This window comes from Mesoplodon densirostris, chromosome 3 (genome assembly GCF_025265405.1).
Source record: "Mesoplodon densirostris isolate mMesDen1 chromosome 3, mMesDen1 primary haplotype, whole genome shotgun sequence".
NCBI classification, from domain to species: Eukaryota; Metazoa; Chordata; class Mammalia; order Artiodactyla; family Ziphiidae; genus Mesoplodon; species Mesoplodon densirostris.
The window spans coordinates 132,055,012-132,072,966 of record NC_082663.1 but is presented as its reverse complement, the minus strand read 5'-3'; the positions used below and the strand labels follow the sequence as shown (position 1 = coordinate 132,072,966).

The following is a 17,955-nucleotide window of genomic DNA, read 5'->3' as shown; positions in this document are numbered from 1 at the left end:
ATTCAACTATACTTCAATTAAAAAAAACAAAAGGCATTAGTCTAGGGGTGAGATGGTGGGAAATGAGAAAACTGTTATTAGCAGATGGGAGGATCCACATGGGGAGCTGGTAACATGTCCTTCAGTTTCTAGGTCTCAGGGACAGACAAGAGGAGTCACATGTAGATCTGATGGAGAGAATACCATGTATCACCCAGAGTTCCTGGACTTTTAACTTAAAGCTGTGTCTGGATAGGCATGTTGAGGCATCTCTGTTGGGGCAGGGAGAAGCGTATTTTTTCCTGCAAGAAAGAACACAAGCTAAATCTTTGGTATCCAGAGGGGCAGAATGTACAGTCACTAATTCTGTTTGCCAAATACTGTTGGTTTGCTCTTCCTAAACACATGGTAAAATTGTTCTTCTTATCCTTTTGGGGGTTAGGAGTGGCCATGTAATTTGATTTGGCCTATGAAATGTGATTGGTTGTGATATTTGTCTTTTCCAGGAAGAAAATTCAAGAGCCAAGGTCCCCTTTGGGCATCTTCCTTTGGGGATTATGTAAGCATAGATTGGAGCCTGCATCCCAATGTGAGAACAACATATAACAGACGCTACAAGGCAACCCTGAATGGATAGGTAGAATAAGCAGGAAATAAACCTTTGCTTACTTTAATGCACTAAAATTTGGGAATTTTTGTTACTGAAACATAACTTAACCCAAATGCCTGATACACTATGTGAGCTTGAACAAGCCCTATAAGTGTGTGCCTCTGTTTCCTCACCCGTGATGCAGACATAAAAAAAGAACCTACCTCATAGAATTATTGTACAGACTGCATGTGCTATATATAAAATATTTACAATAGTGCCTAGGAAGAATAAGTGCCTAATAAATATTAGCTACTGTTTTTTTTTAATTTGAAAGATTTTCACAGATGACACTGGTACCCCCATATCACATCCCCTTGGCCCACCTGATTTCAGCCACAGAGGGTAGCCCTGTGTTTGCTCAGACTTACCTCTGTTGATAAATTCATGCTGCATTTCTATTGTCTACCATAATATGGAAGCCTGTTCAATCTATGGGCAGAAACAGTCCAGAGACACTGGGGAGTTATTGGCCCCAGGAGCAACCCTCCTGCTCAAAACCCTCCAAAGATTTCTCTGCAGCTTGAATCAGATCCAAAGTCCCTGCATTTTGAATAAGATCCAAACTCTATCAAATCCTAGAAAAATTTATATAATCTGGTCCCTTCCAGTCATTTCAGTCTAAACACTCATACTCTCCTGTCCACTCATTAAGTTCCAGCTATACTGGCCCTCTTGATGTTCCTGAAACACATCAGACTTGTTACTGCATCAGAACCTTTGCACTTGCTATAACTTTTGCTGGGAATACACTTCCCTCAGCTCTTTGATGCTTGACTTTTCATCTGACAGAACTCAGCCCAAATGACATCTCCTGAGATAAATTTTCTTTGACCATTCTTGATAAAAGAATGCCTCCAGGGCTTCCCTGGTGGCGCAGTGGTTGAGAATCTGCCTGCTAATGCAGGGGACACAGGTTCAAGCCCTGGTCTGGGAGGATCCCACATGCCGCGGAGCAACTAGGCCCGTGAGCCACAACTACTGAGCCTGCGCATCTGGAGCCTGTGCTCCGCAACAAGAGAGGCCGCGATAGTGAGAGGCCCGCGCACCGCGATGAAGAGTGGCCCCCGCTTGCCAGAACTAGAGAAAGCCCTCGCACAGAACTGAAGACCCAACACAGAAAAAATAAATTAATTAATTAATAAACTCCTACCCCCAACATCTTCAAAAAAAAAAAAAAAGTCAACCTGGAATCCATTTCAACATGGAATTGACAAATAACAATTCTCACCTGATACTAGTGATTCTTGTTTAAAAAAAAAAAAAGAATGCCTCCAGTCTTATGTTTGTAGGTCCCTTATCCTTCTTTTTCTTTACAGCAAAATTATGATCTGTAATTATATTAATTCATTAGTTTGCTTGTACATTTTCAGAATTCCCTATTATAAGAAGAGTTCCATGTAGGCAGAGACATTTTCCTGCTTGTTCGCTGATGTTTCTACAAAGTCTAGAACACTACCTGGTACACAGTAAATCCTCAAGAAGTATTTGTTGAATAAAATAGAATGAATGAATCTCCAATTTACAGATAAGGAAATGTGGTTCTGAGAGTTGGAGTCACTTTCCCAAAGTCTTACAGGGTTTCTACAGATGTTCCTGATTTTAAATCCTACTGACTTTTGCAACAGCAAGGTACTGTCTAAAGAGATTGAAGTGTCAGACAGCAGGCAGGGCGAGATGACATGCAGGTGTTGGATTCTATCGTGGACACAATCAAAACCAAAAAGGCATATTGATCACACTTTCCCCAGGGAGCCCCGAGTTGCCAATGGAACAAGATAACTTGAGAAATCTATTGATCTCCCATTTTTGTTATGCTGTACAGGTGACAAGGATCAATGGAGATTTGTACTCTTCTACACATGACCTTGCGACCTAAATTTGTATTTCCACCCAGATTCCCAAAACTTTGCAAAATGCACAGCTCCGAGTGCCCACACCTTATTTAACTTAATGTCACCGTCTGTGACAGCTCTGCTTTCCCAGCTCCTGTCAATTCAGAGAAACGTCTCCCCGTCCTCTCCTGCTTCCTGCACAGGAAGCTAGCACGCCCCACCCAGCTGTCCTCTTACTGAGTGTCTGACACACACATTGGCCCACAGCCCGCAGAGGGGCGGGGCTTCTGTCTCGGGTGGGGGGCTCTTCAGAAGAGATCTGATGTCTGAGCAGCCCAATGCTGCTGAAGCTCTAGCCCTCTCCCGGCCTCTTTCACTGAGCCTGTGCTTTCCTGCCTGCTTTCTCTTTCTTTTCTGGCTCAGCTTGGGACAGAGGATCATTCCACAGGAGGCTCAGGTCTTGGATTTTAACGGCAGTGATGGAAAAACATGAGAATGTTTCCTGGATCTACCAAAAGGAACTGGAAGATCCATTCAAGAAATACCCGAACAACACTGATGACTACCTAGCTTTGCTCTGCGGGCCTCCACGCAGCCACCTCTTCCTGCCAGTGTCTGTGGTGTATACTCTGATTTTTGTGGTGGGGGTCGTTGGCAATCTCCTGGTGTGCTTGGTGATTCTTCGGCACCAGACTATGAAGACACCCACCAATTACTACCTCTTCAGCTTGGCTGTCTCTGACCTCCTGGTCCTTCTTCTCGGGATGCCCCTGGAAGTCTATGAGATGTGGTGCAACTACCCCTTCCTTTTGGGGCCCGTGGGCTGCTACTTCAAGATGGCCCTCTTTGAGACGGTGTGCTTCGCCTCCGTCCTCAGCATCACCACGGTCAGCGTGGAGCGATACGTGGCCACCCTCCACCCGTTCCGCGCCAAGCTGGAGAGCACCTGGCTGCGGGCCCTCCGAATCCTCGGCATCGTTTGGGGCTTATCTGTTCTCTTCTCTCTGCCCAACACCAGCATCCACGGCATCAAGCTCCGCTACTTCCCCAATGGGTCCTTCGTCCCGGGCTCTGCCACCTGTACGATCATTAAGCCCATGTGGATCTACAGTTTCATTATCCAGGTCACCTCCTTCCTCGTCTACATCCTCCCCATGATGATCATCAGTGTCCTCTACTACCTCATGGGGCTCAAAGTGAGTATCCAAGCTGGCTGCAACCGTTATGGCAGCATCCCTTCTTTTTTCTCTTACTCAAAGTTCGGAGAAACAATTAGAACTGGAGAAGTTCAGAATTGGAAGGGAGCATAGATGAGCAATAGGATGAGCTCAGAGGGGAAACTCGGAAGCTAAAGGACTGGATTCAAATTGGACAAAGAGTAACCACAACTATAACTCATTTCCTTTAACTCACCTTCCATTGTTCTTCCCTCTATACCTGTGGTTCTCAAACCCAGGTGTTCCTACAAATCACCTGGAAACCTCACTGTGGGTACCCATGGGTAGGTCGCTCCCTCCAGGAAAATCTGATTCAGTAGGTCTGAGGTTGAGCCTCATTTTAAGTAGCACAAGGCAGCTGCCCATGGAGAGACTGTTTCACACCCTGCTGTCTCTTTCCTGCCCTCACCTGCTTTGCCTGCATTGAAATTTTCCTCTGCACCAACTTGGTCTGAGTGTAAAATAAACTATCCCTGCCTATTTTATACTCCAAGACAGATATAGTTTTAAAGTCAGACCCTTCTTTGTGGTTGCTTTGATCCTTTGCTTGAAATATCAGATTAAAATGTAAAAATATGGCCTAAGTGAGATCAACCTGGACTTCTTTTCAACAGGTGGAGACTGAGGGACGAGGAATTAAACAGAATACATAAATTAGATTAGAGGACAGTGTGAATAAGAGATGCCTGGAATTAATAGAATATTATTACTTAGTTTGCAACATTTTATAATTAGAGGTTTCTCTCCTGTGCTCATCATGGTAAACCGATTTCTTTCTTTTCTCTTTCTTTCTTTCTCTTTCTTGCCTTTCTCTCTCTCTCTCTCTCTCTCTCTCTCTCTCTCTCTCTCTCTCTCTCTTCCTTCCTTCCTTTCTTCTTTCTTTCCTTTCTTTTCTTTCTTTTTCTTTTTTCCTGCATCTGAATTGTCTGAAACTGTTGTTTTGCTTTTGATGAAGGTAGGAGTGAGTCTATATGATTCCTTTCCTGGTATATTCTGCAGCCAAATTCATAGAGATGAAATCTAATGATGACAATTTTATACCCATTTAATAGGTAGGTTGTGTAGGAAATAGTCATGAGACCACTCAGACTCCCAGGTCTGAAGCTCACATATAATATGCCTTTAGGTAAAGCCCCTTAATTCTTTCCTGGAGTTAGGTTTTACATTTATAAAATGAAAAGGTTACATCAGATCATATCTAAGGCTCCTGATAGCTCTAACAGCCTGTGATTCCTTAAAAAAAAAAGGAAAGGAAAATCTGTGAGTGGGAGCAATGTGAATTATAAATGAAAGGAAAACAAAGCAGACATCACATTCACATCATATGTACCAAGATGGCTCTGATACCATGTATTATGTGATAATCAATATACTCCCATCTCAGTGCATCTCTGACAAAGGTGTGTGTCAGAAACGAGTGCTCCACAGGTGGTCCTTTCAAATAAATACTGTGCCTAAGCAGAGTGGCAATGTCTAAGGAGAAAGAATAGATTTTAAGTACAACAGATGTCTGGACAGAGGAGTAAATCTAATCAGGCAGAGTTATGCCAGTCTCCTGGAGGGCTGGCCCCTATAATTCCCAGAGACAAGTGTCAACTCAGACTAGTTTACAGTCATCGTGTCTTTAGAAAGCCCTGTGTATCCAACTGTGGCGGAAAGGACTTCTGCAGGATTCCAAATATCATGAGCCCTATGAGAAATATCCATCCCAAATTTATCAATACCATCTCTTCAAACAGCAAACAATCACTTGCCTTGGATCAACTTAGAGGAGATATTTAACTGTGAATAGGAAACACGTTTCTTCCTCCAAGCAATTAATTTAAGTGTCACTTTGTTTTGTTGTCATGAATCTACAGCTACCTTGTATCAGGAGCTCAGTGACAGCTCAGACAACAGCTTAGAAACCACCCTAGTTTGCTTTGTGTGTGTAGTGCAACTTACAGCATCCTATTCTCAGGAAGGATGAGGTGTTACCCAGAGGACACCAGGAAAGGAACTATTGCTTAGAATGTCACTTCTATAGTAACATTTAATTTAAAGACCTCTAGACTGGGAATCAGAAGTAGGCCTTAGTCTGTGACATTGGTCTCAAGACCTTTGCACCTTCTGCTCTATTTTTGCCAGAAATATTCCTTCTGTCTACTACCACAATTGTTTTTGCCTTTCTAACTCCCAGTGATCCTTTAAATCATACTTCACTCACACTTCCTCCAGGAAGCTCTCCCTGATTCCCTAACTACCTGGTCCCTCTCTAGGTGCTCATGATTCTTAGCAATTTCCCATCATTGCATTTATCACAATATATAATTCTATATTTGTGGGTTCCTTAACTTCTTCCTCTCCAACTCGACTGTAAGCTCAATGAATGAGTGAATGAGGCTAAATTATTTCCTTTATTGCTGGACTTCAGCTTCTCTACCTTCAAAATGGGAGACTTGGAAACACTGTCTCAAAAAGCCTTTTTGAGCTAAAAGATTTTTGAAGAGATTCAATCAATTCTGAGGAGTACTGATTCTCATGGCAAGTCGAAAGTTATGAATGACTGTGGGCCCCATTGCCTTCAGAAGGCAGAAAACCAAGACTGGTGTAATCCCAGGACCAGGGAAGAAGGAGGGGAGCAATATGTATGCTCAAAGCTGAGCAAGCAGAGCTGCTTCATCGTTACAGGACACAAGTGTCCACCGAGCTGCTCTCCAGGGTTCGAACATAATGGAGTTGGGAAACAGGCAATCCCAGGGCAAGTTCCTTCCCACCTGGGAAGCTCTCACTTAGTCCTTTTATCTCCCACATGCAGCATTAAAGCTTGAGCCGAAGCCGATGGATTATGAATTGTAGCAGAATTCAGCCAGGACAAACAGGGTTGGACTGATTTTTTTTTAAATAAACAGATTTTGTTCAGATTATAGAGATATTTACACAAAAGCTATGATTATATCTTGGCATCCTAAAGCTATATAAATGAATCACAATCTATATAAATGAACAGCTGGTGAAATGATTTTAAGCAGTATAAACAACAGATCAGGATTATACATCAGTCTGAATGATAATCAACCTCACGTCTCCCCTTCACCTTTTATCTTATGTAAAAATGACGAAAAGGAGTGAGGTAGGAAGAGTTCTGAACTTCCTATAGAGTGATGACAATTTTCCTCTCCTATTTATGTAAGTTGACTTTTAAAGTGTTTAGGGGTGGGTGAGAATAATTAATGGATAAATATCTACTCTACCAAATATCTGAAGAGAAATGAAATTATTCAACAAGAAATAAAGCAGCATTTAATGTTGGCTAGACAAACAGTTTGGATTCTATTCTACTATGTCAACCCCTTCAAATTCTGCTGGAACAATGTATAATATGCATAAATATTCTGTTTCTGACTCTTCTTCTAGTTGGCTAGTTGTGTCACTGTAACCTAAGGAAGCTGAATTGTGATGATTAATAGACTCATAATTTTTCTTTTCAGGGCAAACTAAGCTGTACAAGAAGCCTGTTCATATAAAGATTGTGTGCACCATTTGCTTGCTGTTTGATTTAAGGAAATTTTTCCCTGGGGTGGAGAAATCCCCAGTGAGAATTGTTAGAGCCACCGAAGAAGTGACTAACAGATCTTAAAAATCTTTCTTTGTTCTTGATTATGGACTGGAATCAAATAATGGAATAACTATCTTGTAATAAGGACAAAATTTCTTAAATGGTATGAAATCATTAGAACATAATTGAAGATGAGTTAGGAAGATGTGCAGTTTGATGCATTGCTCTAACCTTCAACACCAGTGGTTTTCTTCTCAGTGTATCTGGATGCTTCTTTGCATCAGCACGAGTACAGCTTGTGGTGAATGGTACCATGAGAAGGAGAATTTCTAGAAGGGACTCAGTAATACACATGAGTGGGCCTGCAGCTATAAATAAATATTTCATAAAAATGCCTTTCAAGTAAACCCAGGACAATAATCAGAACCACAATATATGAAACATTTTTTTTTTTGGCCATGCTGTGCAGCTTGCAGGATCTCAGTCCCCCACCCAGGGAATGAACCCGGGCCATGGCAGTGAAAGCCCGGAATCCTAACCACTAGGCCACCAGGGAACTCCCAGAATCACAATCTATAACTTACTGAGTATCATGTGCCAGACATTGAGTTGAGAACTATACCTGCATTATTTTGTTTTACTATTATATTAATAACATCACCTTTAGTTCGCTCCCATTTATTCCTAATAACTGCACAATATTTTCCCCTATTTCGTTCAAGTTCTAGGTGACTCCAAAGGGTCAAATCTCACAGAACTTTAATCCCTCACTTTCTGAAGACACAGGTATATGTAGAGAACACCAATATATCCAAGAGACAGACGGCCAGTTTTGTTAATCATCCACATGGACACTTCAGGGCAGTGCAATGCTGAAAGCAACCTGACTTCTAGGAGCCTACATGTTTGTTAGAGACAGGATATTGATCTGTTGAACTTTGGAGGCAACTATTAATGATCTTTTCTTCCAAGTCTTATTTAATTTTAAATACCTTCTCTAAAATATTCTGTAGGGACTTCCCTGGTGGCACAGTGGTTAAGAATCCACCTGCCAATGCAGGGGACATGGGTTCGAGCACTGGTCTGGGAAGATTCCACATGCCATGGAGCAACTAAGCCCGCGAGCCATAGCCACTGAGCATGTGTGCCACAACTACTGAAGCCCACGCACCTAGAGCCCGTGCTCGGCAACAAGAGAAGCCACTGCAATGAGAAGCCCATGCACTGCAACAAAGAGAAGCCCATGCACTGCAACAAAGAGTAGCCCCCGGGGCTTCCATGGTGGCGCAGTGGTTGAGAGTCCGCCTGCCGATGCAGGGGACACGGGTTCGTGCCCCGGTCCCGGAAGATCCCACATGCCGCGGAGCGGCTGGGCCCGCGAGCCATGGCCGCGGAGCCTGTGTGTCCGGAGCCTGTGCTCCGCAACGGGGGAGGCCACAACAGTGAGAGGCCCGCATACCGCAAAAAAAAAAAAAAAAAAGAGTAGCCCCCGCTCGCCACAACTAGAGAAAAGCCTACATGCAACAATGAAGACTCAATGCAGCCAAAAAGAATAAAATAAATAAATAAATTTATTAAAAATAAATAAATTAATTAAATATTCTGTAAAAATGCCATCTAGCCCAGGAAGCTCACAGCATCTTAGAGCATTCTGTTCCACTGTTGCACATAACCACACTAATTTCTTCTCTATCTTGAATTGAAATATGTCTCCCTATAATTCAATAAATTGATCCTAATCTACCCTGAAACTATATAAAACAGGTTGAATTTTTCCTTCCACTGATGGTCTTAGTTTGTCAAGACTTACTACATTGCTAATGAGGGAACTCCAACTCAATCTGACAAAATATGGAAGAGAGCATAGACCTGAAAAATCCAGAGGGAGAGCTGGCTCTTGGGGAAGATTAATCCAGTAAGACACACAATGTCAGCAAGGACTAACTTTATTTCTGTTTCTTTGATCTTCTATGGTATTGGTTTCAACCTCCAAATCTGCATAGCAGTCCACTGGTGGCTCTAAGCACATTCCTTATGGTGAGGAAAAAAACAAAAAGCTCCCTCTGGTAGTTCCACTAAAAGAGAAATGAAACTTTCATTCCTAAATGTATAAGCAAATATCTGAAATCTCATTGGTCTCAATTATCCAATCACTGTGACTGAAGGATAGCAGCTAAGTTATCTAGGGACTAAACCTGTATCTGGAGGTGGGATCATTCCCACCCAAATTAATGACTATGAAATGGAGAAGGAGTAAATCCACTAGGAAAATCAGGGCACGATTGGTAAAAGAGGAGAATAAATGCTGGAGAGCCAATCGGCAAATATATACTATATTATCTTCTAGATATATGATGGTAGTTTATCATGAGACCTTAAAGCTTTTTTTATCTGGCTGACTATCACCACAAATTAGAAACATATGACTTAAAGAGAAAAGATTCACAACTAGATGAATGATGTAGATCTTCAGTGGTATGTGAGTTCAGAGAAGGGAGAGGACAATAGGCTACAGTGGCCACAAAAGTCTTCCAGGAGTAGGTGGGACTTGAACTGGGCAAGAGAGATGGCATGTACAGGAAATGTTAATATTTGAAATTTTCAGATGCTACTTTAAGGATCACCATATCTTCCAACAAGGAGGAGTATATTTTAACATCTAAACTCAGAAACACATATACCCTTATGGGTAATATTTGTAAAGCAGAGTTTCCCAAATTGTGCTTCTCAAGATGGTACCAGGTGTTCCACTGGAATGCGTTGGGAAGGGTATTGTTTAGTCAAAGAAGCACTATCCCCTTTGAGGGTGGGAGATGTGGGATGTGCAAGGTAGGGGTGGAGGAAAGGTGATACATTGTCCCCCATGGAAATGTGTAAAGTCCATTAGCATTTTAAGGCTCTGAGAAGACCCAAAATAAAGACTATAAACTTCATGAAGCAGAAATACTACCTGTTTTTGTTTTCTACTGCCTACCCACCGCAAGGCAGAGGGATGTCATTCTAATAGATGTCTAATAATTATTAAATAAATGAATGGATGAATGAAAAAGCCTATCTAACATTTTTTAACTTCAGAATTTCTTATTTTTCATGGAATATCTATTAATATGCTACAAAACTAGGGTTCTACCGAGTAGCATAGGATAAATGGTTGCCTGGAACTTGGTCACAACCATCTATCCAGTTGAGTTAGGTGACCTTGATCCAACTCCACCTCCAACTTATTGTTAAACATATTCTTACATGTTAACAAATTCTTACATTTCTTTAAGTCCAGTTTTTTGTCTGCAAAACGAGTGTTAGAGTCACACTTCTCAGATCTTAATGGGAGGGAAAAATGTTTCCCTTTCTTTATATCTCTTTGCATTTCTCTTGCAGCTGAAGAAAGACCAACCCCTTGAAGCAGATGAAGTAACTGCAAATATTCAAAGACCATCCAGAAAATAAGTCACTAAAATGCTGTGTAAGTCCTCCATTTTGTATTTTGCTTGTTTGTTAAAGTAAAGGAGTTATATTTGGTATTGATCAAGTACTGCTGGGATCTGGATCAAAATTCTTCTGAAGCACAGTGTCATGTTCTGATCTTCCATGGCTTCCTCAAGCACCTAGGACCTGTCTATTTTGTTCTATTTTCGTTTTTTTGTTTGTTTGTTTGTTTGTTTTTGTGGTACGTGGGCCTCTCTCTGTTGTGGCCTCTCCCGTTGCAGAGCACAGGCTCCGGACGCGCAGGCTCAGCGGCCATGGGTCACGGGCCCAGCCGCTCCGCGGCATGTGGGATCTTCCAAGACCGGGGCACGAACCCGTGTCCCCTGCATCAGCAGGCAGACTCTCAACCACTGCGCCACCAGGGAAGCCCTCTATTTTGGTTTTTAAACCTCAGAATAGCACTCTAAATCGCAACCATTGTAATACACTCTGTTCAATGCTTAGTAAATCATATCCACTCTAAGAGCCTTTAAGTATCTCTTTTCCCCCCTAAAATGAGCAGGTGGTTCTTAACCGATTTTGTGTTATGTGTTTCTTTATAAATATTGTGGAAACAGTGAATTCTCCGCTCAGAAAGTGTACAAACGAACATACATCAAATGGATTACAATCCATTTCAGGGGGATCCTGAACCCCCTGATACCCAAGTTTGGACTCCGTGGGATCTTTTACTTCCAGGATAAGGACTTCTGGCTAAGAATCCTTCTAAGTAGTCATTCCTGCTATGACATTGTATGATTTTATATAAACGGTGCACTCTTTTATATAGATAAGATATTTTAAAACACATCCAGGCACTGATCCACACTCTCCCAAAAGAATGTTATAAAAATATATGATCCAACTGGTCTAATGAGATACCAATCAATTAGAGAAAGGAGGTTTATAATATACTTTCCAAGTCACAGCGTGAAAGTTGGAAGAAACAAATCCTCCAGGCGAATATGCATATGAAACACTCACTGTAACTACGTGATGTCTATGAACCAAAAACAAAAAAAACAAAAAAACAAACCCAAAAACCTGTGAGGTCACTGTATGTCTTTTCAACTCTACTAATCACCTTCTTGAAATTTTTTAGCCCCTGTTAGCACCTGACTTTCCCTACTAAGATATCTAGTGTCTTCAATATTTCTCCCCAATTCTCTTTGATCATAATCTCTCTGATCATAATCTCTCACAAAAGGACATGAAGTGTACTCACATTATAGTTACAATGATAAAATATACTGTGAACTATTTGCCTTTGGGGACAGAGAGTTTAATTATAACACGAATTAAATTTTTAACTAGAGGGAATTGTAGGCAGTAGTAAGCAGATTAGGGACTTTTTCTTGGGAGGTAAATTCAGAAGAATCTTCCAGATATTCCTGAAACCACATCATGCAGGCAGACAACTTACTCTGAGTATTTTAATGTCAACAGGAAACATATGTACTATTTACTATGCAAAACATCAAATGTGCTCTTGAGTACAGAGAATTGTAAAATGAACACCGAAATACCCATCACCCAGCTTTAAAAGTTATCAGCTCATAGCTCATCTTGTTTCCTCTATATCCCTGTCTCTCCTTTAGCCCCTACTAGATTATTTTGAGGTAAATCTCAAGCCTCGAAAGGAAAGGAAAGGAAAGTATTTTACAAATTCAGGAGAGAAAAAAACATACATGTTTATTTTTCTGGAGAATAAATGCCCCTTAGAGAAACTATGGTAGCACCAATCTCTGTCTTGGGAGCTGAAAATAAGAAACTGGAAGGTGCAACTTCTTGTAAATCTGTAATCATTTCAAAATAAATGTAAAAACAAACATAAAGGAAGTGGAAGGAATTCCGTGCTCTAGCAATTTATAATATAATAGACACATCCCCATTCCAGTCCTAAGATGCTTGTATTATGCTCATGGTTGTTCGACCTTTCTCTTTCCCTTGGTGACTTACAGAATTTTAAATGATTAAAATCATAGAAACTTCTGATTTTTTTTTCTAGAAAAACAAGATAAATTCATACTATACTTCATAGTTTGTTATTAATCTATAACTTTAAAGAACACCAAATTGCTTGAACACAATCATTTTACTTATATATCCAGTTTATGTGATTCCAACAGTCTACTTGCAACATAATTTATTTTCCACAATAGAATGTTTTCAGAACTTTGAATACATTCAATACTATTCTAAATATCCTGAAGGAAACTTACATTACACAAGAAATCGTTTACAACCATATGGACAACTGATTCGCAATCCTATAAACTTCATTCTTATGTTTACATATTCTATGTAGAGTCTCTTTAGGATCTAGTTGGCCTTTAGCAATTATAACTTAACAAAGATGGAGGGGAAATGCTAGAAGGAATGGATGAACTCAGTGTGGGCACTGTATACCTATTCTCGCTTTGACTGCCGTTAATTCTCCCCTTCATCATCCTTTTCCAGTTGCCTTGGTCTTAGTGTTTGCTATCTGTTGGGCCCCATTCCACATTGATTGGCTCTTCTTCAGCTTTGTGGAGGAGTGGACTGAATCCCTGGCTGCTGTGTTCAATCTCATCCATGTGGTATCAGGTAAAATTTAGCTCATTTGTGTGTATCACAGGTGTCCAGGTAACTGCAGCTTCTTCATCTTGCTTAGAGCAGTAGGTTCTATTTGTATATACCAATTTATCATGGGGATCTGCCATACTGCAATGAAGACACTAGATTTTTATTTTATTTAAGTATTGATTAGGTATGTTACAGGTTCAAAAGAAATACGCCATATTACTATTTGAGACACTACTTTATGAAAGACGTCAACTCTAAGCTTGATGATTACAGCAGGAAAATGGTCAAAGGAATGATTCCTTTGGTTTTCCTTTCAATGGCCATGTGATTTAATTGGCTCTTATTTATTAAACATCCATGTCCCTGAAATCCTGTATTGTCTTCAGCAAGTGTTAGACCCTCATGAAAGTCAGCCAAAGGGTATTCATGGGGCCTCAACGTCTGCTTTTAGGCTACTTTAATGCTGCTTGTTAAAGACACCACAGAATATGAGAGAGAGTGGTTGAAAGGTTACTAAATCAGGGGACCTGGATTTGTATCTCAATACCACCATTTATATTCTGAGTGATACGGAGAATATGGCTTCCTTCTTGCCAAAGTTTCCTCAACTGTAAGGTGGCAATAATGCCTGCTCTATATACAACACAGGCTGATGGTAAGAAGCAAATAAAATAATTGCTATTGAAGAACTTTTTAAGCTGTAAAATGCTATAGCCTATCTTCTACAACCATCACAAGTTTGTAAAGTAGATATTATCATCAACATTTTATGGTTAAAAAACAGTTCTACAAAGAAGAAATGACTTGTCCAAAGACACTCAGTTGGCAAATGGTAAAAACAAGGTTCAAGCCTGAGTCACCTAACTTCAAGTTCAGGGTTCTTTCCTCTAAAATGGAGCAAAGAATGGCCACCTGAGTCTTTCTTTCTCAGTCAGTGTAACTATTAGTCTTAGGGTCACACCGCTTCTATCCCTCTACCTCTGCTAGTCACTGGATGGTTCTATGGGCTCTTTATCAAAGACATCATTAAGGAAGAAAGATAAGATCAATTTATGCAAGTTAAGCTCCAGATGTGCACAGAACAAAAACAATAGCATTCATATGCATACTGAATACCATATATATTATCTATTTTCTACAACCATCTTTTTGGTACTCAACAGGGCTTGTGTACAGTTTATACCTGGACATTAGGACTTTCCTCCATGTTAAACTATTTATTATTCTGGACAAAAAATCAAAACTGTTTATAGCTCTGATCTTTGTGGTTCGTCTGAGAAAATGGGAGTGTTTAAATAATATATACACTACTATATATAAAATAGATAACAAATTAGGACCTACTGTATAGCACAGGAAATTCTACTCAATACTAGAGTGGATATATGTATATGTATAACTGATTCACTTTGTTGCACACCTGAAACTAACACAACATTGTAAATCAACTATACTCTAATAAATTTTTTTAAATAAAATAAAATAAATTATTCTTTAAAAAAATTGGAAAACATACAAGATCACATGAGGCTTGATCTACACTTCTCCAGAGGCATCAAGACAACCAATTCAAGAGTCCCAAGTTGTGCATTTACAATAACATTTTCCTGTTAAGATGTAATTTCTCCCTTCCCCACCTTGCCAACCAGATGATGTCTAAACCTCTTAAATGCTACCCCAGAAATGGCCCCAACTTGCCTTCTGACCCTCAAGTTATAGTATTTTCATTCATAAACCATGTATTGAATGCTTGTCAAACTGGTGAATCAGGGATTTCTCCACGTTCTGCATTATTCTTGCACAATAATCATTCTATAGCACACTGGTGCACGCTAAGCCTTCTACTTGCAGCACTCTCTCCTCTCTTCCCCAAGATCTCCTACCCATTTCATGGTCTCTCTAGAGTCCAATCACCCCCATTAAATTTGTCATGACCATTAGAGTTCTTGTGTTTATGCCATTATGTGAATTTCCATAGCATGACTGTTGGTATCTCTTTTCTTAACAGATACTGTTTGGTATCATCCTTTTGTTAATTACTGAAGTTAGGCATAAATCTTGTTCTGCAATATTATTCCAAGTCCTTGGAGAACAAAGTCTAAATCCACTACCTTCCACTGTGTCTCAAAGTCGTATAATGAGTTCAATCAGTATTTCTTTATTGAACAAATTAACAGTCTATAGAAATATTCCCCTCCTACACTCCTCCCTGCCCAATTCTGTCCACAGGGCATACGGCACTCTGAATGTCCTGAACTATATAAATGAGGACAACAATGAATGTGTTGAGGGCAGCACCTATCGCTTGTTTTATATTCTTATTCTCAGCCCTTCTGTAGACAGTATCTCACTTTAATCCTCACAATAATCCAGGGAGGTGAGTTAAAAAGGTATTATCATTCCCATTTTACAGAGAAAAAGAAATTCTGTCCAGGGTCACAGAATAAGCAAAGGCCAAGATCAGAAACGAAGTCCTCTGATTCTCAACCTTAGGCTCCCCTTGTGCCTTGAGAAAATAGAATAGAATATGGTAATAAAGGAAAAGTGTATATCAACCAAGAAAATGCCAGTGTGCAAGACATTTGGTGGAGAAAACAAATGGAAAAATACAAATATTCAATAAGGTTGGAAATAAGGTGGGAAGAGCCATCAAGGGGAAAGGCTAGGTAGGGAAAGGATATTGGGGAATACTTCTTTGAAGAGATATTTAGCATTTTAAGGACTCTCAGCAGAGACTATGCCTTGACTGATTTACTATTCCTCCATTACCTGCAGTTTCAAATTATAGATTTAAGTAAAACTCCAATGAGATAAGAAAACATCTCTCTTTCCTATGATACTTAAGCACCTCTCGTTAATGCTATGGGAACATGTTCTTTGATTAAACGAATTGGCATCAAAGGAAGTTGCCAAACATCTCAGAGAGATCCCATGCGAGCCTCAGTTTTTCCAAGACTCTTTAATCTTTCTGGGTTTGAATCCTAAGTACACAGCTGGTAGATCTGTTCAGAGTATTTTGTATTCTCAATTAGAGTCTTATGTATATTATCACTTCCAAACGAGGCAATCAAAGGGATTCAAGACCTTTGTTAAATATTTATGCTTCTCCCTGTTGTACCTCTCCCCCAGTTTCTCCTTGGCATGTCTCTTAATCCCCTGCATTCCAGGTGTCTTCTTCTACCTGAGCTCAGCTGTCAACCCCATTATCTACAACCTACTCTCTCGCCGTTTCCGAGCAGCATTCCGGAATGTGATCACTCCTTCCTGCAAACAGCGGCACTCCCAGAACCACCCACAGGGGCCATCTGTGCAGCAGAACATCTTCCTGACAGAATGTCACCTTGTGGAGCTGACTGAAGATGTGGGTCCCCAGTTCCCTTGTCAGCTGTCCATCTGCAGCTCTCACTTCCCCACAGCCCTCTGTACTGGACAGGCACTAAGAAACAAACTCTCAAAGAGTTGACATTCCTCTATGGCTCCACACTAGATGGAGGGACATCCCATAATTTACGCCTTCCTATATGATATTAAGGAGGTAAAATGACCCTTAGAACTTATATATCTAATTCCAGTTTTTCTTTTTTTAACAAATGTGAAAATTGCTACTTAAATCTAGATCTAAAACCCAGAACCTCCTGATTTTTAGTTAGCTTTCCACTATCTTAACTGCTTCATGCCCCTTTACTAGTTCATGAAAAGAACATGACTAGCAAAGCATGGCACCTATACTTTGAGTCATTTCCACTATTGGGAATGGTGTGTTCTGTTATTCACGCTTTGAATCAGGCTGTCTTTCTTACAACCAGTGGTTCCTGTGAGACACACAGGGAGACATGGAGAAGCTGTTTATATGATTTGAGGGGTCCATGCCAGTTCTTCCATAGCAAGCTGTTTACCCTACTGCCTCATATTGTGCCATTATAATGTGATTCTTTGGAGTCCTGACGCCTTTGACTTTAAGAGTCCTCCTGATAACACAGGAATGCTCCTCAGAACTATTATTCCCACTGTTCCAATCCCCAAGTCATTATCAGACATTCCTCACCAGGGGTGGAATTAGATACAAGTTCTGAAGAATGGGAAGAGGGAGAAGGCTATGGTGGAAAGTCCAAAGAATCAAACCATACCAAACATAAACTTAGTTGTTTCATAATTTGGTCTAGACTTGGATTTCTAATAACTTACGCCATAAGCAGACAGAGGTACGTCTACTGTCTCAGAACAGAGACAAGTCACATGGTGACTACTGGTCTCAAACCCATGAGTGCCCCCTACTCAATCCTTCATTACCTCTATAACACTGTCACTCATATAATATGGGTAAAATCTACCTTCCAGACTCACCTTCCATTGTATCATCACAAATACTATATATTTCTACTCAGATTGAATTACTTGCTCTTATGAAAACACACCCCAGTTTCCCCAGCTGCATATATATGTTTATAGAATACCTTCTATATTTCCATTCTCCATCTGATGACCCATTCTTCAATCTCCAGCTCAAAGTGGTGCCTCTTCCATGAAACCATGCTTGATTTATTCAAATAGAAGTGGTATCTGACTTTTCTATCAGTTTATGTCCCTTAAGCTCTTTCTTCACACTGCTCTGTATTTCCATGATTTATATTCTTGCTTTGCCAGAATGTACATTTGTCAAAGGCATGAGGTAACCTGTGTTCCTTTTTGCTCTTACTGGAATCCTGA

The 17,955-nt window shown here is 40.4% G+C and overlaps 1 protein-coding gene across 1 annotated transcript; it reads left to right on the top strand.

The window, feature by feature from the left end:
* The first annotated feature begins 2,942 nt into the window (after positions 1 to 2,942).
* Positions 2,943 to 16,711, top strand: NMUR2 (neuromedin U receptor 2). Its single transcript, XM_060092083.1, is given in 4 exon segments — positions 2,943 to 3,659; positions 10,597 to 10,681; positions 13,144 to 13,269; positions 16,416 to 16,711. Coding segments are annotated over 4 exon segments (1,224 nt in total).
* The last annotated feature ends 1,244 nt before the right edge of the window (positions 16,712 to 17,955 follow it).